Consider the following 22,112-nt stretch of genomic DNA (forward strand, 5'->3'; position numbering starts at 1 on the left):
TCAGAACACTACTCAAAAATGGACAATACCAGTGCATATTGACTTACGTTGACGATCTGATTTTATGTTGCTACAACAAAGAGGATATCAAAGAAATTGCTGATGAGCTAAATAAAGATGTGGAAGTCAAGCAACTGGGAGACATAAAACATTATCTTGGAATATAAATTGAAAGAGATGAAAATGGAAGTTTTGTGCTGAACCAAAAACACAAAATTATGGACTTTATTGAATCCATGGGAATAAAGAAACATGGAAACATTAATATACCACTTGACCAACGTACTTAACTTTGAAAGAAGGAAAATTGCTTGAAAACAATCGTGAATATAAAGAAGCAATTGGAAAACTACTGTACTTGAGCAGAACCTCGAGACCAGATATTTCTACTGCTGTTGGAATCTTGAGTAGAAAGACAAGTTCACCGTATTACCATGATTGGAATGCCATAAAGAGACTGGCAAGATACCTATTTAAAACTGCTGATTACAAATTACTAATTTCAGCATGTGACAACCCAAGACTTGTAGTCTACATGGACGCCAACTTTGGGAGAAATGAAGGAGATGGAAAATCAACAAGTGGAAATGTATTCTTCTATGGAGATAGTGTGATTGACTGGAACACTAAGAAACAAAAGATTGTAGCTCAGTCTACTGCTGAAGCTGAATGTGTGTCTGCTCAAAGGGCATGCAATGAACTGGAATGGATTATTTTTCTTCTTAAGGAATTTGAATAGAGGAACCTAAAACAGAACTCATGTATGAAGACAGCCAAGCATGCATAAGCATATGCCAAGCTGAGAACATAAAACTAGACAACAAACATATTGTCATCAAGTGTTTCCTTGTGCAAGAGATGACTAAAGGACTGATTGAATTACAATACTGCCCTACTGAGGAAATGATCGCTGACATCATGACGAAGCCGCTCGACAGACTGAAGTTTGAACGACTATGTGAAAGTATGAACTTGATTGAAATTGCTAATGACTAAAATGTTGCATAACTTGAGAAGGGATTTGTTGGAATACAAGCTATGTACATTCCAGCCATTATAGAGTTAACTGTTTATTTACCTGATAGAGGAAGTGATGTATTGTGACCTAAACTCAATTGTGGGATGGTTCTTACTTTGCCCGCGAAAGATGTAAAAACAACATTGGTCAGAGAGGATGTTAGGTGTGAAATGCTTTGATCTTGTATGCAAGCTGAATTGCTCTTCTTCCTGGCGAAATGCTTTTTGGGGAGAAGAACGGTCTCACAAAGAATTGTAGCCACGTAGAACAGACGTAGTTAGACTAGCTGGTATGCTAACTTGTTTTTCGGTTTTATCCCAAGTACCCTCTCCTGATGTTTTCTGGTAAACTATTTCTTTTGATAAGCTTAAGCCTCGACTCCAATTATTGCCATTCCAAGCCTCTGAATTTAACATGAATTTCCCAACATGCCCCCAGGACAGCCAGCCCCCATTTTTTGCCCGCGGGAGGAGGAGGAAAACGGGGGAGCTGCCTGCCTACCGGGCGTGTGGGGGTGATGAGGGTGGGGGGGGTGCCCCGCTTGCCGGCCTGTCTGAGGAGGGTCTCCTCGAAGTCGCTGCCAGAGCCCACGGTGGTGGGGGTGTCCCCCCCCTCGGAGCTGCCACCGCTGCTCTCCTCCTCCTCCTGGGAGCTGCTCCTGCTGATGCTGTGCGGTGCCTCCCTGCGGGGGGGGGGGGAGAGACCACCCCCCCTTCAGAAGCAGCAGCAGTTCCCTCTCCCTCTGGCCAGGGAGAATAAGGGGGTGGAGGAGGAGGGTGGAGGAGAGAGGGGGTGGGGGAGGACTGCAGGGGAGGAGGGTGGAGGAGAGCGAGGAGGGGGGGGAGGGGTGGGTGGGGAAGAGTGAGGGGGAAGAGTGAGAAGGGGAGTAGGGGGTGTGGGTGGGGGAGAGTGAAGGGATGAGGGAGAGATGGGGGAGAATGAGGGGGTGGGGAGGGGTTGTGGATGGGGGGGAGTGAAGAGATGGAGGGGTGTGGGAGAAGAAGGGGTGGGGGAGGAGGGAGAGTGAGGGTTGGGGGTAAATGAGAGGATGTGGGTGGGGGAGAGTGAAGGGATGGGGAGGGGTGTGGGGGGGAGTGTGAGGGGGAGGGGTGGGGGAGAGTGAGGGGTGGTGGAGAATGAGGGTGTGGGAGGGTGAGAGTGAAGAGATGGGGGAGGGGTGGGGGCGAATGAGGGGGTGATGGAGACTGAGGGGTGGTGGAGAATGAGGGAGTGTGGGTGGGGGAGAGTGAAGGGATGGGAAAGGGGGAAAATGAGAGGGTGTGGGTGGTGGAGAGTGAGGGGATGGGGGCGAATGAGGGGGTGGGTGAGGGAGAGTGAGGGGGTGAGGGAGAGTGAAGGGTGGGGGAGAATGAGGGAGTGTGGGTGGGGGAGAGTGAAGGGATGGGGGAGACTGATGGAGTCCGGGAGGGGTGGGGGTGATTGAGGGGGTGGGTGAGGGGTGTGGGTGAGGGAGAGTGAGGGTTGGCGGTGAATGAGAGGGTATGGGAGGGTGAGAGTGAAGAGATGGGGGAGGGGTGGGGCGAATGAGGGGGTTGGTGAGGGGTGGGGATGAGTGAGGGGGTGCGGCGGGGTAGGAGGCGAATGAGGGGGTGTGAGAGGGGTGTGGGTGAGGAAGAGTGAGGGGTGGGGGAGAGTGAGGGGAAGGGGTGGGGGAGGGGTGGGGTAGAGTGAGGGGAAAGGGTGGGGGAGAGTCAAGGGATGGGGAGGGGGTGGGATTGTGAGGGATGGGGGAGGGGTGGGGAGAGTGAGGGGGAGGGAGAGAGAGGGGGGGAGAGGGGGTGGGTGGGGGAGGGAGAGAGGGGAGAGTGAGGGGTGGGGGAGAGTGAGGGGAAGGGGTGGGGAGAGTCAAGGGATGGGGAGGGGTGGGGGTGAGCGAGTGAGGGGATGGGGGAGGGGTGGGGATGAGTGAGGGGGTGCGGCGGGGTAGGAGGCGAATGAGGGGGTGTGGGATGGGTGTGGGTGGGGGAGAGTGAGGGGTGGGGGAGAGTGAGGGGAAGGGGTGGGGGAGGGGTGGGGTAGAGTGAGGGGAAGGGGTGGGGGAGAGTCAAGGGATGGGGAGGGGTGGGGGAGGGGGTGGGATTGTGAGGGGTGGGGGAGGGGTGGGGAGAGTGAGGGGGGAGGGAGAGAGAGGGGGGGAGAGTGAGGGGGTGGGTGGGGGAGGGAGAGAGGGGAGAGTGAGGGGTGGGGGAGAGTGAGGGGAAGGGGTGGGGAGAGTCAAGGGATGGGGAGGGGTGGGGGTGAGCGAGTGAGGGGATGGGGGAGGGGTGGGGATGAGTGAGGGGGTGCGGCGGGGTAGGAGGCGAATGAGGGGGTGTGGGATGGGTGTGGGTGGGGGAGAGTGAGGGGTGGGGGAGAGTGAGGGGAAGGGGTGGGGGAGGGGTGGGGGAGAGTGAGGGGAAGGGGTGGGGGAGAGTCAAGGGATGGGGAGGGGTGGGGGAGGGGGTGGGATTGTGAGGGGTGGGGGAGGGGTGGGGAGAGTGAGGGGGGAGGGAGAGAGAGGGGGGGAGAGTGAGGGGGTGGGTGGGGGAGGGAGAGAGGGGAGAGTGAGGGGTGGGGGAGAGTGAGGGGAAGGGGTGGGGAGAGTCAAGGGATGGGGAGGGGTGGGGGTGAGCGAGTGAGGGGATGGGGGAGGGGTGGGGATGAGTGAGGGGGTGCGGCGGGGTAGGAGGCGAATGAGGGGGTGTGGGATGGGTGTGGGTGGGGGAGGGAGAGAGGGGGAGAGTGAGGGTGGGGGAGGGGGTGGGAGAGTGAGGGGATGGGGGAGGGGTGGGGAGAGTGAGGGGGAGGGAGAGAGAGGGGGGAGAGGGGGTGGGTGGGGGAGGGAGAGAGGGGAGAGTGAGGGGTGGGGGAGAGTGAGGGGAAGGGGTGGGGAGAGTCAAGGGATGGGGAGGGGTGGGGGTGAGCGAGTGAGGGGATGGGGGAGGGGTGGGGATGAGTGAGGGGGTGCGGCGGGGTAGGAGGCGAATGAGGGGGTGTGGGATGGGTGTGGGTGGGGGAGAGTGAGGGGTGGGGGAGACTGAGGGGAAGGGGTGGGGGAGAGTCAAGGGATGGTGGGGGAGGGGGTGGGATTGTGAGGGGTGGGGGAGGGGTGGGGAGAGTGAGGGGGGAGGGAGAGAGAGGGGGGAGAGTGAGGGGGTGGGTGGGGGAGGGAGAGAGGGGAGAGTGAGGGGTGGGGGAGAGTGAGGGGAAGGGGTGGGGAGAGTCAAGGGATGGGGAGGGGTGAGCGAGTGAGGGGATGGGTGTGGGTGGGGGAGAGTGAGGGGGAGGGGTGGGGAGAGTGAGGGGGTGGGGGAGGGGGAGAGTGAGGGGGGGGTCAAATGAGGGGGTGAGGGGTGGGGCCTTCGCGCCTCTTCTCCTCCCCCTCCCACCGCCCTGCCTGACCGCGGCGGCCCTGGGGCGGGAGGGGTTGTGGGCGGGGCGTGTCCCCCAGCAGCGCAGCCGAGGCCTCCTTCCCTCCCTGCCACTCACAGGGCGGCCCGCGGGGAGTGGTTGCTGCTGCTGCTGCTGGGGGCGCCTCCGTGGCGGGCGGGCGGGGGCTGTGGCGGGGTGGCCGCGTGAGGCGAGGCGCGGGAGCTCATCCTTCTCCGACTGCTGCTGCTGCTCTTGGCCCGGTGGCGGCGGCGAGGCCTCGGTCTCCTCCCTTCCCTTCGCCGATGGCCGAGCGACGCCCTCCTCCCGCCTTCGCGCCTCTCCGTTCTCCTGCTCCCTGGCCACGCCCACCCGCCTGCAGCACGCGGCGGCCCTCGGCAGTGCGCAGGCGCGGCTAAGCCGGCCCAGGCAGCGCCCCTGCACGAGCCACGCGCCTGCAAAGGGCAGGGAAGGAAGGGCGCGCGCACCCGCCCCCCCCCCCCCCGGGCTGCAGCTCCAGCCTCCCTCGACGCTGCTGCAGCTCCTCCTGCGCGGAATGGCCGGGGGGGGGGGGGCGTCGGTGGGTCTGAGCCTCGGAGCGCTCCTCCTCTTCTCCGCAGGGGCCGCAGCCCTCCTCACCCCCCCAGCCAGCCAGCCAGCCCGCCCGCGGCTCCTGCGCGCCTTTCTCGCGGCTGCCTGCCTGGCAGGGACCGGCGGAGAGGCCTGGGCTCGGCGGGGGCAGGGGAGGGGCGCCGTGGGGCACAGAGGGTGGGGACAGGACTCGCCCCCCAGAAGAGGCCGAGGCGCAGCAGAAAGCAAACCCAGGGAGCGGGAAGCCCCTCCTGGCCCGGGACCCTCACATCTGCAGGACCACCTCTCCACACACCCGGTGGGCTCAAGGATTGGCCGCGGATTGACTCCCCTTCGGAGGGGCTGCTGGGCTCCTTCCTTCCTGGCGGGGCTGCCCCCTCCCCCCCCCACACCCCGCTTTGCTCAAGTCAGCAAGGGCTTCTGGGCAGGATCAGCCGCTCCCCTCCCACCCACCCCCCATCTGCCAGAGGGCTTTTCTGGGCAGGTCCTGAGGCTGCCCAGTGGCTCAGAGGAGAGTGAGGGGGTGGGTGGCTGCCCCCTCCCCCCCCACACCCCGCTTTGCTCAAGTCAGCAAGGGCTTCTGGGCAGAATCAGCAGCTCCCCTCCCACCCATCTGCCAGAGGGCTTTTCTGGGCAGGTCCTGAGGCTGCCCAGTGGCTCAGAGGAGAGTGAGGGGGTGGGTGGCTGCCCCCTCCCCCCCACACCCCGCTTTGCTCAAGTCAGCAAGGGCTTCTGGGCAGAATCAGCAGCTCCCCACCCACCCATCTGCCAGAGGGCTTTTCTGGGCAGGTCCTGAGGCTGCCCAGTGGCTCAGAGGAGAGTGAGGGGGTGGGTGGCTGCCCCCTCCCCCCCACACCCCGCTTTGCTCAAGTCAGCAAGGGCTTCTGGGCAGAATCAGCAGCTCCCCACCCACCCATCTGCCAGAGGGCTTTTCTGGGCAGGTCCTGAGGCTGCCCAGTGGCTCAGAGGAGAGTGAGGGGGTGGGTGGCTGCCCCCTCCCCCCCACACCCCGCTTTGCTCAAGTCAGCAAGGGCTTCTGGCCAGAATCAGCAGCTCCCCACCCACCCATCTGCCAGAGGGCTTTTCTGGGCAGGTCCTGAGGCTGCCCAGTGGCTCAGAGGAGAGTGAGGGGGTGGGTGGCTGCCCCCTCCCCCCCACACCCCGCTTTGCTCAAGTCAGCAAGGGCTTCTGGGCAGAATCAGCAGCTCCCCTCCCACCCATCTGCCAGAGGGCTTTTCTGGGCAGGTCCTGAGGCTGCCCAGTGGCTCAGAGGAGAGTGAGGGGGTGGGTGGCTGCCCCCTCCCCCCCACACCCCGCTTTGCTCAAGTCAGCAAGGGCTTCTGGGCAGAATCAGCAGCTCCCCACCCACCCATCTGCCAGAGGGCTTTTCTGGGCAGGTCCTGAGGCTGCCCAGTGGCTCAGAGGAGAGTGAGGGGGTGGGTGGCTGCCCCCTCCCCCCCACACCCCGCTTTGCTCAAGTCAGCAAGGGCTTCTGGGCAGAATCAGCAGCTCCCCACCCACCCATCTGCCAGAGGGCTTTTCTGGGCAGGTCCTGAGGCTGCCCAGTGGCTCAGAGGAGAGTGAGGGGGTGGGTGGCTGCCCCCTCCCCCCCACACCCCGCTTTGCTCAAGTCAGCAAGGGCTTCTGGGCAGAATCAGCAGCTCCCCACCCACCCATCTGCCAGAGGGCTTTTCTGGGCAGGTCCTGAGGCTGCCCAGTGGCTCAGAGGAGAGTGAGGGGGTGGGTGGCTGCCCCCTCCCCCCCACACCCCGCTTTGCTCAAGTCAGCAAGGGCTTCTGGGCAGAATCAGCAGCTCCCCTCCCACCCATCTGCCAGAGGGCTTTTCTGGGCAGGTCCTGAGGCTGCCCAGTGGCTCAGAGGAGAGTGAGGGGGTGGGTGGCTGCCCCCTCCCCCCCACACCCCGCTTTGCTCAAGTCAGCAAGGGCTTCTGGGCAGAATCAGCAGCTCCCCACCCACCCATCTGCCAGAGGGCTTTTTCTGGGCAGGTCCTGAGGCTGCCCAGTGGCTCAGAGGAGAGTGAGGGGGTGGGTGGCTGCCCCCTCCCCCCCACACCCCGCTTTGCTCAAGTCAGCAAGGGCTTCTGGGCAGAATCAGCAGCTCCCCACCCACCCATCTGCCAGAGGGCTTTTCTGGGCAGGTCCTGAGGCTGCCCAGTGGCTCAGAGGAGAGTGAGGGGGTGGGTGGCTGCCCCCTCCCCCCCACACCCCGCTTTGCTCAAGTCAGCAAGGGCTTCTGGGCAGAATCAGCAGCTCCCCTCCCACCCATCTGCCAGAGGGCTTTTCTGGGCAGGTCCTGAGGCTGCCCAGTGGCTCAGAGGAGAGTGAGGGGGTGGGTGGCTGCCCCCTCCCCCCCCACACCCCGCTTTTGCTCAAGTCAGCAAGGGCTTCTGGGCAGAATCAGCAGCTCCCCACCCACCCATCTGCCAGAGGGCTTTTCTGGGCAGGTCCTGAGGCTGCCCAGTGGCTCAGAGGAGAGTGAGGGGGTGGGTGGCTGCCCCCCTCCCCCCCCCACACCCCGCTTTGCTCAAGTCAGCAAGGGCTTCTGGGCAGAATCAGCAGCTCCCCACCCACCCATCTGCCAGAGGGCTTTTCTGGGCAGGTCCTGAGGCTGCCCAGTGGCTCAGAGGAGAGTGAGGGGGTGGGTGGCTGCCCCCTCCCCCCCACACCCCGCTTTGCTCAAGTCAGCAAGGGCTTCTGGGCAGAATCAGCAGCTCCCCACCCACCCATCTGCCAGAGGGCTTTTCTGGGCAGGTCCTGAGGCTGCCCAGTGGCTCAGAGGAGAGTGAGGGGGTGGGTGGCTGCCCCCTCCCCCCCCACACCCCCGCTTTGCTCAAGTCAGCAAGGGCTTCTGGGCAGAATCAGCAGCTCCCCACCCACCCATCTGCCAGAGGGCTTTTCTGGGCAGGTCCTGAGGCTGCCCAGTGGCTCAGAGGAGAGTGAGGGGGTGGGTGGCTGCCCCCTCCCCCCCACACCCCGCTTTGCTCAAGTCAGCAAGGGCTTCTGGGCAGAATCAGCAGCTCCCCACCCACCCATCTGCCAGAGGGCTTTTCTGGGCAGGTCCTGAGGCTGCCCAGTGGCTCAGAGGAGAGTGAGGGGGTGGGTGGCTGCCCCCTCCCCCCCACACCCCGCTTTGCTCAAGTCAGCAAGGGCTTCTGGGCAGAATCAGCAGCTCCCTCCCACCCATCTGCCAGAGGGCTTTTTCTGGGCAGGTCCTGAGGCTGCCCAGTGGCTCAGAGGAGAGTGAGGGGGTGGGTGGCTGCCCCCTCCCCCCCCACACCCCGCTTTGCTCAAGTCAGCAAGGGCTTCTGGGCAGAATCAGCAGCTCCCCACCCACCCATCTGCCAGAGGGCTTTTCTGGGCAGGTCCTGAGGCTGCCCAGTGGCTCAGAGGGAGAGTGAGGGGGTGGGTGGCTGCCCCCTCCCCCCCACACCCCGCTTTGCTCAAGTCAGCAAGGGCTTCTGGGCAGAATCAGCAGCTCCCCACCCACCATCTGCCAGAGGGCTTTTCTGGCAGGTCCTGAGGCTGCCCAGTGGCTCAGAGGAGAGTGAGGGGGTGGGTGGCTGCCCCCTCCCCCCCCACACCCGCTTTGCTCAAGTCAGCAAGGGCTTCTGGGCAGAATCAGCAGCTCCCCACCCACCCATCTGCCAGAGGGCTTTTCTGGGCAGGGTCCTGAGGCTGCCCAGTGGCTCAGAGGAGAGTGAGGGGGTGGGTGGCTGCCCCCTCCCCCCCACACCCCGCTTTGCTCAAGTCAGCAAGGGCTTCTGGGCAGAATCAGCAGCTCCCCTCCCACCCACCCACCAATCTGCCAGAGGGCTTTTCTGGGCAGGTCCTGAGGCTGCCCAGTGGCTCAGAGCCCTGCTGGGGTAGGGGGGGGACTTGTGGGGGGTGCTGCCTGCTGAACATCAGGTCCCAGGAGGAGAAGGCGGAGCCTCTTGCGTCATTTGCTCGGTGTGTCATCTGAAGACTCAGTAGGCTGTGCCGCTGTTTTCTTTCCTTGTGGTTCCATCCAGACTGCTCACCTCATGCATTTGTCGCTAATGGCCCATTTTGCGGACTGCCCTGACTCACTCAGTGTCAGCCGCCCTGAATCCCTGCGAGAAAAGACAGCCATAAATAACGTGAATAACATCGGTTCCACCATGACAGCTTCTCTCATCTGAGCAAGAATGTCTGCGGGTGCCACCCTGCCAGTGGGCAAGATCGTGCCTGGCCTTTTCCTGACTGGTGGCCCTCGGCCTCAAGAATGCAGAGCATCGCTGCCCCAGACAGTTCCAGCAATATGCTGTGGCTAAGAGCATATTGCTGGAAATTTGCTCTGCTCCAGATGTCTATCCAATCCCCTCTTGAAGCCATCTGTGCTTGTAGCTGCCACCACCTCCAGTGGTAGGGAATTCCACGTGTTAATCACCCCTTGGGTGAAGAAGGACTTCCTTTTATCCGTTTTAACCTGACTGCTCAGCAATTTCATCGAATGCCCACGAGTTCTTGTATTGTGAGAAAGGGACGAAAGTACTTCTTTCTCTACTTTCTTCATCCCAGGCATAATCTTGTAAAGCTCTATCATGTCACCTTACAGTCGACGTTTCTCCAGGCTAAAGAGCCCCAAGCCTTTTAACCTTTCTTCATAGGGAAAGTGTTCCAACTCTTTAATCATTCTAGTTGCCTTTTTCAGCACTTTTTCCAGTGCTATAATATCCTTTTTGAGGTGTGACCAGAATTGTACACAGTATTCCAAATGAGACCGCACCATCGATTTATACAGGAGCATTATGATACTGGCTGATTTGTTTTCAATTCCCTTCCTAATAATTCCCAGCATTGTGTTGGCCTTTTTTATTGCAATTGCACACTGTCTTGACATATTCAGTGAATTATCTACCACAACCCAAAGATCTTTCTCTTGGTCAGTCTGAACCCTCCTGAACCATTCAGTTTTGCAGGAGTCTCCTCGGGCAGGGGCTGTTCCGCAAGGTGGGGGCCACGGCAGAGAAGACAGGTGTTGGGGCAGTGGGTGACCTCGGCCATGGGCAGAATGGCACCTCCAGAAGAGCCAGCTCAGATGGGGGAACCTGGCTTGGATTCCTGGCTGCAAGGGGGGGCCCTGGGGGGGTGATGCTCTCAGATTCCTCCCTCCTGCAGCAGCCAAAAACACTTGACTCTCCAGTCCCCTGTGCTGCTGCTGGGGGAATGGGGTAGCCCCCTGAGGAATGCCTTGAGGGGAACTGGTGGTCTCCTGTGAGAGGGGGGGTGTCCCATTCTTTGCATTTGTGGGAATCCAGGTGTGGCCCAAACCCGCTTACCAAAACGCAGTTCCTGCTTTGCCTTCTTGGGTTCTGGAGAGCCCAACATTACCCACCAGGATGCCTGCTTCCAGGCCTCGGATTCAGTGGGAGCTCACAGGAGCACAGCGCCTGAACCTTTCTGAGAGCTCCTCCTCCTGAGAGTTCCACCTCCTTGTCCATTGAATAGTAGGTGCAGCTGCATAACAACCCCTGAATGAGCTCCACCACCTATTTTTCTACAAAACGACCCCTGCCTGCCTCCATCCGGGTCTGTTAGTCAGCAGTTGTGGAGGGGTGTGGGTGTTCAGGGGGAAGGGCACAGCTGCTCACGGGTGCAAGCGCTGGCATTCGCACGCAGCCCTTCTGTCGCTGTCAAGAGAGGCTGTTCTCTAGAGCCCCCAAGCCCAGCTCCATCTTGGACCAGACTATATATATCTCAGCTTGACTTCACGAACAAAGATTTAAGAAAGGTGCAGTAGATTAAGAAAGGTGCAGTAGTCCACGTCTGCTGCAGGCTCGCTGGTGGCTGACAAGACCAATGCGGGACAGGCAGGTCCGGCCACAGTGGCTGCAGGGAAAAGTCTGATTTGGGGTTGGTGCTGTAGCAGTGCGATTCTTCCTCAATCTCCTTTTGTCCTCAAGACCAGCTATGCGTGCGTTCTCAAAGGAAGAGACAGCCTGGTGGATGGTGTGCCTCCATGCTTTGCGATCTGAGGCTAGGTCAGACCACTGGTGGTGGTTAATGCAACAGGTACCAAGGGATTTCTTCAAGGAGTCCTTGTACCTCTTCTTTGGTGCCCCTCTATTTCGATGGCCGGTGGAGAGTTCGCCATACAGGGCAATCTTGGGAAGGTGGTGGTTTTCCATCCTGGAGATATGCCCTGCCCAGCGCAGCTGCGTCTTCAACAGCAATGCCTCGATGCTTGTAACCTCCGCCCACTTGAGGACTTCTGTGTTGGTCACAAAGTCACTCCAGTGGATGTTGAGGATGGTGCGAAGGCGGCGCTGATGAAAGCGCTCAAGGAGTCGTAGGTGATGACGGTATAAAACCCACGATATGAAGCCGTAGATGAGGATTGTCATCACAACCGCTTTGTAAACATTAATCTTTGTGCCTTTTTTCAGATGCTTGTTGCTCCACACTCTTTTATGCAGTTGGCCAAATGCACGGTTTGCCTTTGCCAGTCTATTGTCAATCTCCTTGTTGATCTTGGCGTCTGAGGAGATGATGCACCCCAGGTAGCTGAACTGCTGGACTGTCTTCAAAACTGATTCACCCACAGTGATGCAAGGAGGGTGATAATCTTCCTGGGGTGCAGGCTGGTGGAGAACTTCTGTCTTCTTCAGACTAACTTCTAGGCCGAATAGCTTGGCAGCCTCTGCAAAGCAGGATGTCATATGCTGCAGAGCTGATACCGAGTGGGAGACAAGTGCAGCATCATCAGCAAACAGTAGCTCTCGGATAAGTTTTTCCATTGTCTTGGAGTGGGCCTTTAGTCGCCTCAGGTTGAACAGGCTGCCATCGGTGCTATAGTGAATGTAGACACCATCGTCATCATCTAAATCTACTGCGGCTCTTTGAAGCATCATGCTAAAGAAGATCGTAAAGAGAACACAGCCTTGCTTTACACCTGTGCCGATTGGGAAGGGCTCCAAGAGATCGTTGCAGTGTCTGACTTGGCCTCGCTGGTCTTCATGTAGTTGGATGACCATACTGAGGAACCTTGGGGGACATCAAAAGCTTTGGTAAGGTCGACAAAAGTCACATATAGACCCTTGTTCTGTTCCCTGCATTTCTCTTGGAGCTCCCTGAGAGCAAATACCATGTCGGTGGTGCTCCTGTTAGCTCTGAAGCCACACTGGCTCTCTGGGAGGAGTTCTTCTGCAATGGTGGGCACCAGTCTGTTCAGGAGTATTCTTATTTATTTATTTATTTAGTGGACTTATATCCCGCCCTTCTCACCGGAGTATTCTAGCAAGGATTTTAATAATAATAATAATAAACTTTTATTTATACCCCGCCCTCCCCACCGAGGCAGGCTCTGGGCAGCTAGGCTCAGGGCGGCTAGCCGGAGAGCAGGGTTATCCTCCGGTAGTTGGAGCAGTCTGACTTTTCCCCTTTGTTCTTGTATAGGGTGATGATGATTGCATCGCGAAAGTCCTGTGGTAGTTTGCCTTGTTCCCAGCAGGTGACAAGTACTTTGTGAAGTGTGCTATGTAGTACTATGCCCCCATGCTTCCAGATATATATATATATATATATATATATATATATATATATATATATATATATATATATATATATATATATATATATATATATATATATAAAATTTTATATAATTAAGTTTATTTAATTATTAATAAGTTTATATATTTATTTATATCTATATATATATACACACACACTGTGGCTAAAAGGGTCAATATTGGGTCAATATGTGTTGTGGTCGAGAGAAAGAGATTGAGTTTCTTGATGCTCTCAATGACTGTGCTATGGAGCAGATGGTCTCAGAACCTACCAGGGGTGGGGCGATCCTGGATTTGGTCCTAAGTAATGCCCAAGACTTGGTGAGAGATGTAAAAGTGATTGCGCCGCTTGGGAGCAGTGACCATAATGTTATTGATTTCACCGTTTGTATAAATAGGGAGCTGTCCAAAAAGACCGCCACAACCACGTTTAACTTTAAAAGGGGTAAATACACTGAGATGAGGAGACATGTGAGGAGGAAACTGAAAGGAAAGGTACATACGGTCAAAACCCTTGGGGAAGCTTGGACGCTATTTAAAACTATAATCCTAGAAGCTCAGATAAAATACATACCACAAGTTAGGAAAGGCACAAACAGGCATAAGAAAAGGCCTGCGTGGTTAACAAACAAAGTAATGGAAGCTGTAAAAGGTAAGAAGGACTCCTTTAAGCGGTGGAAAACCAGTCCAAGTGAGATTAGTAAAAGGGAACACAGGCTGTGGCAAATCAAATGCAAGACTGTGATCAGGCAGGCAAAAAGGGACTATGAGGAGCATATTGCAAAAAACATAAAGACCAACAATAAAACTTTATTCAAATATATTAGAAGTAGGAAACCAGCCAGGGAGGCAGTGGGGCCCTTGGATGACTGAAGGAGGATAGGGAAATGGCTGAGAAGCTGAATGAATTTTTTGCCTCCGTCTTCACTGTAGAAGACGAGAACTTTTTGCCCGCCCCAGAACCACTAATTTTGGAAGGGGTGTTGAAAGACCTGAGTCAGATTGAGGTGACAAAAGAGGAGGTCCTACAACTGATAGACAAATTAAAAACTAATAAGTCACCGGGTCCGGATGGCATACATCCGAGAGTTCTGAAAGAACTCAGAGTTGAACTTGTGGATCTTCTAACAAAAATCTGTAATCTTTCATTGAAATCTGCCTCTGTTCCTGAGGACTGGAAGGTAGCAAATGTCACCCCCATCTTTAAAAAAGGTTCCAGAGGAGATCCGGGAAATTACAGACCAGTCAGTCTGACTTCAATACCGGGAAAGTTGGTAGAAACCATTATCAAGGACAGAATGAGTAGGCACATTGATGAACACGGGTTATTGAGGAAGACTCAGCATGGGTTCTGCAAGGGAAGATCTTGCCTCACTAACCTGTTGCATTTCTTTGAGGGGGTGAACAAACATGTGGACAAAGGAGACCCGATAGATGTTGTTTACCTTGACTTCCAGAAAGCTTTTGATAAAGTTCCTCATCAAAGGCTCCTTAGAAAGCTTGAGAGTCATGGAGTAAAAGGACAGGTCCTCTTGTGGATCAAAAACTGGCTGAGTAATAGGAAGCAGAGAGTGAGTATAAATGGGCAGTCTTCGCAGTGGAGGACGGTAAGCAGTGGGGTGCCTCAGGGCTCGGTACTGGGTCCCATGCTCTTTAACTTGTTCATAAATGATTTAGAGTTGGGAGTGAGCAGTGAAGTGGCCAAGTTTGCGGATGACACTAAATTGTTCAGGGTGGTGAGAACCAGAGAGGATTGTGAGGAACTCCAAAGGGATCTGTTGAGGCTGGGTGAGTGGGCGTCAACGTGGCAGATGCGGTTCAATGTGGCCAAGTGCAAAGTAATGCACATTGGGGCTAAGAATCCCAGCTACAAATACAAGTTGATGGGGTGTGAACTGGCAGAGACTGACCAAGAGAGAGATCCTGGGGTCATGATAGATAACTCACTGAAAGTGTCAAGACAGTGTGCATTTGCAATAAAAAAGGCCAACGCCATGCTGGGAATTATTAGGAAGGGAATTGAAAACAAATCAGCCAGTATCATAATGCCCCTGTATAAATCGATGGTGCGGTCTCATTTGGAGTACTGTGTGCAGTTCTGGTCGCCGCACCTCAAAAAGGATATTATAGCATTAGAGAAAGTACAGAGAAGGGCAACTAGAATGATTAAAGGGCTGGAGCACTTTCCCTATGAAGAAAGGTTGAAACGCTTGGGACTCTTTAGCTTGGAGAAACGTCGACTGCGGGGTGACATGATAGAGGTTTACAAGATAATGCATGGGATGGAGAAAGTAGAGAAAGAAGTACTTTTCTCCCTTTCTCACAATACAAGAACTCGTGGGCATTCGATAAATTGCTGAGCAGACAGGTTAAAACGGATAAAAGGAAGTACTTCTTCACCCAAAGGGTGATTAACATGTGGAATTCACTGCCACAGGAGGTGGTGGCGGCCACAAGTATAGCCACCTTCAAGAGGGGTTTAGATAAAAATATGGAGCACAGGTCCATCAGTGGCTATTAGCCACAGTGTATGTGTGTATATAAAATTTTTCGCCACTGTGTGACACAGAGTGTTGGACTTGATGGGCCGTTGGCCTGATCCAACATGGCTTCTCTTATGTTCTTATGTTCACTGATGGACCTCTGCTCCATATTTTTTATCTAACCCCCTCTTGAAGCTGGCTATGCTTTTAGCTGCCGCCACCTCCTGTGGCAGTGAATTCCACATGTTAATCACCCTTTGGGTGAAGAAGTACTTCCTTTTATCCGTTTTAACCTGACTGCTCAGCAATTTCATCGAATGCCCACGAGTTCTTGTATTGTGGGAAAGGGAGAAAAGTACTTCTTTCTCTACTTTCTCCATCCCATGCATTATCTTGTAAACCTCTATCGTGACACCCCACAGTCGACGTTTCTCCAAGCTAAAGAGCCCCAAGCGTTTAAATCTTTCTTCATAGGGAAAGTATTCCAACCCTTTAATCATTTTAGTTGCCCTTTTCTGGACTTTTTCCAATGCTATAATATCCTTTTTGAGGTGCGGTGACCAGAATTGAACACAGTATTCCAAATGAGGCCACACCATCGATTTATACAGGGGCATTATGATACTGGCTGATTTGTTTTCAATTCCGTTCCTAATAATTCCCAGCATGGCGTTGGCCTTTTTTATTGCAATCGCACACTGTCTTGACATTTTCAGTGAGTTATCTACCACGACCCCAAGATCTCTCTCTTGGTCAGTCTCTGCCAGTTCACACCCCATCAACTTGTATTTGTAGCTGGGATTCTTAGCCCCAATGTGCATTACTTTGCACTTGGCCACATTGAACCTCATCTGCCACGTTGACGCCCACTCACCCAGCCTCAACGGATTCCTTTGGAGTGCCTCACAATCCTCTCTGGTTCTCACCACCCTGAACAATTTAGTGTCATCTGCAAACTTGGCCACTTCACTGCTCACTCCCAACTTCATATCATTTATGAACAAGTTAAAGAGCATGGGACCCAGTACTGAGCCCTGCGGCACCCCACTGCTTACCTTCCTCCACTGTGTAAGGAGTGGGGTGGCCAGGAGGCTGGCCTCAAGATATGAAGGGCATCCAGTTCTGGATTTCCTTATCAGTATTGCTGTAGAGCTCCTGACCCGGTGATTGGCTGCTGCTGAGTGAACATGGAGCAAGGGATGGGGTGAAATGGTTCAGAGAATCTGAATGCCAGGGGGTGGGCGGGCTGGCTGGCTGTCTCTCTCTGGGGTGCCCATGCTTAGGGGGCAGGGGTTGGCTTGTCAGGAGGTGTGATGGGACAAGCCAACTGAGGAACCACTCCTAATGTTGAGCCGGAAACTCTTTTGATTCAATTTCAACTCATTGGTTCTGGTCCAACGTTCTGGGGCCACAGAAAACAATTTCACCCCATCCTCTATAGGACAGCCCTTCAGGTACTTGGAGATGGTCATCCTGTCATCTCTCAGCGACCTCCTCTCCAGGCTAAACAGGCCCAACTCCTTCAACCTTCATAGGACTTGAAAGTTTCAAAAGAGCTATCCTCAGACCAGTAGCCAAAGTACTTAGGATGGCAACTAATCCGTATACTGGCACAATGCCAAAATGTGCTGGCATGGCGCTGAGATGCATCGGTGCTGCGCCAGCCCCACACATGCCCTGTGCCACCAGGCAAATGGGCAGCACCAGGGGCCTTCCAGGGAGGGGCAGAGCTCAGACAGTATCCCCTCACTCTGTCCAGGCTGTTCCCTGCCCCCAGAGTAAAACTGCACTGGCCATAAGTGACCCTGGCAGAGGTCTCTAACCTCCCAAAGAACCCATGGGGGGGGGGGAGAAACACCCCTGGCCCTGCCTTGCAGCCTGCCTTCCAGCCACAGTGCCCTTTTGGATGCCAACTCAAGGCCAAACCACATCGGGATCTCTCTCTCTCTCTCTCTCTCTCAACAAAGGCCGTTTGTTTGGGGCCATGGAGGGGGAGAAGGCATTATGGCCCAGGACCCTTCTAGCTATCTAGTGTCTCATGACACCCTGGAGCACGGGGAAAGAGCCATGCTGAGTCCCCACCACCACCACCACCACTGCACACAGCAGCTCCATGATGCCAAGAGGCTGGGTGCGAAGAGAAGCAGCCTGTGATGGTCAGCTGAGGTGCCCTTTGGAAGAAGGTTCATCTTACAAGCCAATTCCCTTGAGTAGATTCTGACTGCAAAAGAATGGACGGTGTCTGCAACAAAGATGGACAGAGGACTTTGCAGGATTTTTCGGAGAATATCTAGCCCACACCACACGCAGACTAACTACAATTGAAACATCATTTGGTATCATACATTATCAATAATTTTAGAACTGGGTAAAAATATGGAGGTCCATTAGTGGCTATTAGCCACAGAGTGTGTGTGTGTGTGTTGGCCACTATGATACAGAAAGTTGGACTGGATGGGCCATTGGCCTGATCCAACAGGACTTCTCTTTTGTTCTTATGTTCTTAACTTGTCAAAGTGGATGTCTGAAGAATTTTATTTAAATAGCTAAATATTTTCATTTCCAACTGCATTTTAAGTGTCCTTTGTATCTTGCCCTCAGTCTACCCATTTCTAGTCATTAAACAATATTTTTAGAGCAATAGTCTTGTTCTTTTATGGGGAAATGCCGCATCAGCTGGCAGTCTGGGTGCGCAAAGACTCAGGTCCCCAAAAAAGGCAGAATTGGGAGGGGGGCTGGGTGTATGAAAAGCCACACTCATTTACTCCCCCCCCATCTTGCCTCCCCCACCCTGCCCTTTTCCCAACCTGAAGCTGCCAATTTGCATCCTTTGGGAGCTCCGCATGCAGCTTCAGGTTTCTGCCCTTCCCTTCAGCTCAAGAAGATGGCACGGGGGGGGGGGGGGGTTGCAGGTCCCCCCCCCCTCTACACTGAAGGCCCAAGCGGAATCAGGGCCTCTCCAGCAGCTGGTGGGTGGCTGTGGGTGGTGGCGAAAGCCAGAGGTGTCATCAAAATCCATCTCCTCTTGTTTGACTGCAAGTCTTTCACTGGTCAACATCCCCCCAAGCACAAGAGAGGGGGTGATGTCACCACGCACAAGCCACCCACGCAGTACAATGTGAGAGTCAGTTTGGCATAGTGGTGAAGTGTGCGGACTCTTAACTGGAAGATTTGGGTTTGATTCCCCACTCCTCCACTTGCACCTGCTGGAATGGCCTTGGGTCAGCCAGAGCTCTCTTATCTGGGAGAACCAGGTTTGATTCCCCACTCCTCCACTTGCAGCTGCTGGAATGGCCTTGGGTCAGCCAGAGCTCTCTTATCTGGGAGAACAGGGTTTGATTCCCCCCTCCTCCACTTGCACCTGCTGGAATGGCCTTGGGTCAGCCATGGCTCTCTTATCTGGGAGAACCGGGTTTGATTCCCCACTCCTCCACTTGCACCTGCTGGAATGGCCTTGGGTTAGCCATAGCTCTCTTATCTGGGAGAAAAGGGTTTGATTCCCCCCTCCTCCACTTGCACCTGCTAGAATGGCCTTGGGTCAGCCATAGCTCTCTTATCTGGGAGAACCAGGTTTGGTTCCCCACTCCGCCACTTGCAGCTGCTGGAATGGCCTTGGGTCAGCCGTAGCTCTCTTATCTGGGAGATTTGGGTTGGATTCCCCACTCCTCCAGTTGTAGCTGCTGGAATGGCCTTGGGTCAGCCAGAGCTCTCTTATCTGGGAGAACTGGGTTTGATTCCCCAATCCTCCACTTGCAGCTGCTGGGATGGCCTTGGGTCAGCCAGAGCTCTCTTATCTGGGAGAAACGGGTTTGATTCCCCACTCCCCCACTTGCAGCTGCTGGAATGGCCTTCGGTCAGCCGGAGCTCTCTTAACTGGGAGAACCGGGTTTGATTCCCCACTCCTCCACTTGCACCTGCTGGAATGGCCTTGGGTCAGCCGGAGCTCTGTTATCCGGGAGAACCGGGTTTGATTCCCCACTCCCCCACTTGCAGCTGCTGGAATGGCCTTGGGTCAGCCAGAGCTCCCTTATCTGGGAGAACCGGGTTTGATTCCCCACTCCTTCACTTGCACCTGCTGGAATGGCCTTGGGTCAGCCAGAGCTCTCTTATCTGGGAGAACCGGGTTTGATTCCCCACTCCCCCACTTGCAGCTGCTGGAATGGCCTTGGGTCAGCCGGAGCTCTCTTATCTGAGAGAACCGGGTTTGATTCCCCACTCCCCCACTTGCAGCTGCTGGAATAGCCTTGGGTCAGCCGGAGCTCTCTTATCCAGGAGATTTGGGTTTGATTCCCCACTCCTCCAGTTGCAGCTGCTGGAATGGCCTTGGGTCAGCCAGAGCTCTCTTATCTGGGAGAACCGGGTTTGGTTCCTCACTCCTCCAGTTGCAGCTGCTGGAATGGCCTTGGGTCAGCCATAGCTCTCTTATCTGGGGGAACCGGGTTTGGTTCCCCACTCCACCACTTGCAGCTGCTGGAATGGCCTTGGGTCAGCCGTAGCTCTCTTCTCTGGGTGAACCGGGTTTCGTTCCCCACTCCTCCAGTAGCAGCTGCTGGAATGGCCTTGCGTCAGCCAGAGCTCTCTTAACTGGGAGAACCGGGTTTGGTTCCCCACTCCTCCACTTGCAGCTGCTGGAATGGCCTTGGGTCAGCCAGAGCTCTCTTATCTGGGAGAACTGGGTTTGATTCCCCACTCCTCCACTTGCAGCTGCTGGAATGGCCTTGGGTCAGCAAGAGCTCTGTTATCTGGGAGAACCGGGTTTGATTCCCCACTCCTCCCCTTGCACCTGCTGGAATGGCTTTGGGTCAGCCAGAGCTCTCTTCTCTGGGAGAACCGGGTTTGGTTCCCCACTCCTCCAGTAGCAGCTGCTGGAATGGCCTCGGGTCAGCCAGAGCTCTCTTCTCTGGGAGAACCGGGTTTGGTTCCCCACTCCTCCAGGAGCAGCTGCTGGAATGGCCTCGGGTCAGCCAGAGCTCTCTTAACTGGGAGAACCGGGTTTGGTTCCCCACTCCGCCACTTGCAGTTGCTGGAATGGCCTTGGGTCAGCCAGAGCTCTCTTATCTGGGAGAACCGGGTTTGATTTCCCACTCCTCCACTTGCACCTGCTGGAATGGCCTTGGGTCAGCCAGAGCTCTCTTATCTGGGAGAACCGGGTTTGATTCTCCACTCCTCCACTTGCACCTGCTGGAATGGCCTTGGGTCAGCCAAAGCTCTCTTATCTGGGAGAACCGGGTTTGATTCCCCACTCCTCCACTTGCAGCTTCTGGAATGGCCTTTGGTCAGCCATGGCTCTCTTATCTGGGAGAACCGGGTTTGATTCCCCACTCCTCCACTTGCAGCTGCTGGAATGGCCTTTGGTCAGCCATGGCTCTCTTATCTGGGAGAACCGGGTATGATACCCCGATCCTCCACTTGCACCTGCTGGAATGGCCTTGGGTTAGCCATAGGTCTCTTATCTGGGAGAACAGGGTTTGATACCCCACTCCTCCACTTGCACCTGCTAGAATGGCCTTGGGTCAGCCATAGCTCTCTTATCTGGGAGAACCAGGTTTGGTTCCCCACTCCGCCACCTGCAGCTGCTGGAATGGCCTTGGGTCAGCCGTAGCTGTCTTATCTGGGAGATTTGGGTTTAATTCCCCACTCCTCTAGTTGCAGCTGCTGGAATGGCCTTGGGTCAGCCCGAGCTCTCTTATCTGGGAGGACCGGGTTTCATTCCCCACTCCTCCACTTGCAGCTGCTGGAATGGCCTTGGGTCAGCCAGAGCTCTCTTATCTGTGAGAACCGGGTTTGATTCCCCCCTCTTCCACTTGCAGCTGCTGGAATGGCCTTGGGTCAGCCAGAGCTCTCTTATCTGGGAGAACTGGGTTTAATTCCCCCCTCCTCCACTTGCAGCTGCTGGAATGGCCTTAGTTCAGCCAGAGCTCTCTTATCTGGGAGAACCGGGTTTGATTCCCCACTCCTCCGCTTACAGCTGCTGGAATGGCCTTGGGTCAGCCAGAGCTCTCTTATCTGGGAGAACCGGGTTTGCTTCCCCACTCCTCCACTTGCAGCTGCTGGAATGGCCTTGGGTCAGCCGTAGCTCTCTTACCTGGGAGATTTGGGTTTGATTCCCCCCTCCTCCACTTGCAGCTGCTGGAATGGCCTTTGGTCAGCCAGAGCTCTCTTATCTGGGAGAACCGGGTTTAATTCCCCCCTCCTCCACTTGCAGCTGCTGGAATGGCCTTGGGTCAGCCAGAGCTCTCTTATCTGGGAGAACCGGGTTTGATTCCCCAGTCCTCCGCTTGCAGCTGCTGGAATGGCCTTGGGTCAGCAGAGCTCTCTTTTCTGGGAGAACCGGGTTTGATTCCCCACTCCTCCGCTTGCAGCTGCTGGAATGGCCTTGGTTCAGCCGTAGCTCTCTTATCTGGGAGATTTGGGTTTGATTCCCCACTTCTCCACTTGCACCTGCTGGAATGGCCTTGGATCATCTAGAGCTCTCGCAGGAGTTTTCTTGTAGAGAGATCCAAGTGGGCAGCCATGTTGTTCTGAGGCAGTAGAACAAAGTAGGAGTCAATTTGCACCTTTAACACCAATAAAGTTTTATTCAGAATGTAAGGTGCTGTAAAAGCTCTTTCACCCTCACCTACCTCACAGGGTTGCTGTTTTAGGAGGAGAAAGTAGAGCAGATTGTGACCACTCTGAGATTCAGAGTATAGGCCAGGATATAAATGCAATTTCTTCTTCTCTGCACTCAGAAGTGTAGCCAGAACAGCCATATCTTAGACATGAGATTGGTGCATACTCTGCTTAGGTGAGAATGCACTCTTTGTATGCTCAGAGGTGTTATCTTTCCCTGCTTCAGAGCTGAGACCTAGACCAATTCTGTATTAGAAAAAGATGATGATATTGGATTTATATCCTGCCCTTCACTCTGAATCTCAGAGTGGTCACAATCTCCTTTTCCTTCCTCCCCCACAACAGACACCCTGTGAGGTGGGTGGGGCTGAGAGAGCTCTCTCAGCAGCTGTTTTTTCAAGGACAACCTCTGCCAGAGTTATGGCTGCCCCAAGGCCATTCCAGCAGGTGCAAGGGGAGGAGTGGGGAATCAAACCCAGTTCTCCCA

At 55.3% G+C, this 22,112-nt stretch overlaps 1 protein-coding gene across 1 annotated transcript in view; it reads right to left on the reverse strand.

Moving 5' to 3' along the window:
- Window positions 1–22,112, reverse strand: part of STAG3 (STAG3 cohesin complex component) — a 100,014-nt gene that overhangs the window by 64,880 nt on the left and 13,022 nt on the right. The window contains exons 2-3 of the mRNA XM_060233495.1: window positions 4,554–4,842; window positions 1,520–1,700 (exon numbers count right to left, since the gene is read on the reverse strand). Coding sequence (XP_060089478.1) covers window positions 1,520–1,700; window positions 4,554–4,842 — 470 coding nt within the window. The remainder of the gene's footprint in view (window positions 1–1,519; window positions 1,701–4,553; window positions 4,843–22,112) is intronic.

Source organism: Heteronotia binoei, chromosome 2, assembly GCF_032191835.1.
Source record: "Heteronotia binoei isolate CCM8104 ecotype False Entrance Well chromosome 2, APGP_CSIRO_Hbin_v1, whole genome shotgun sequence".
In the NCBI taxonomy this organism is placed as follows: Eukaryota; Metazoa; Chordata; class Lepidosauria; order Squamata; family Gekkonidae; genus Heteronotia; species Heteronotia binoei.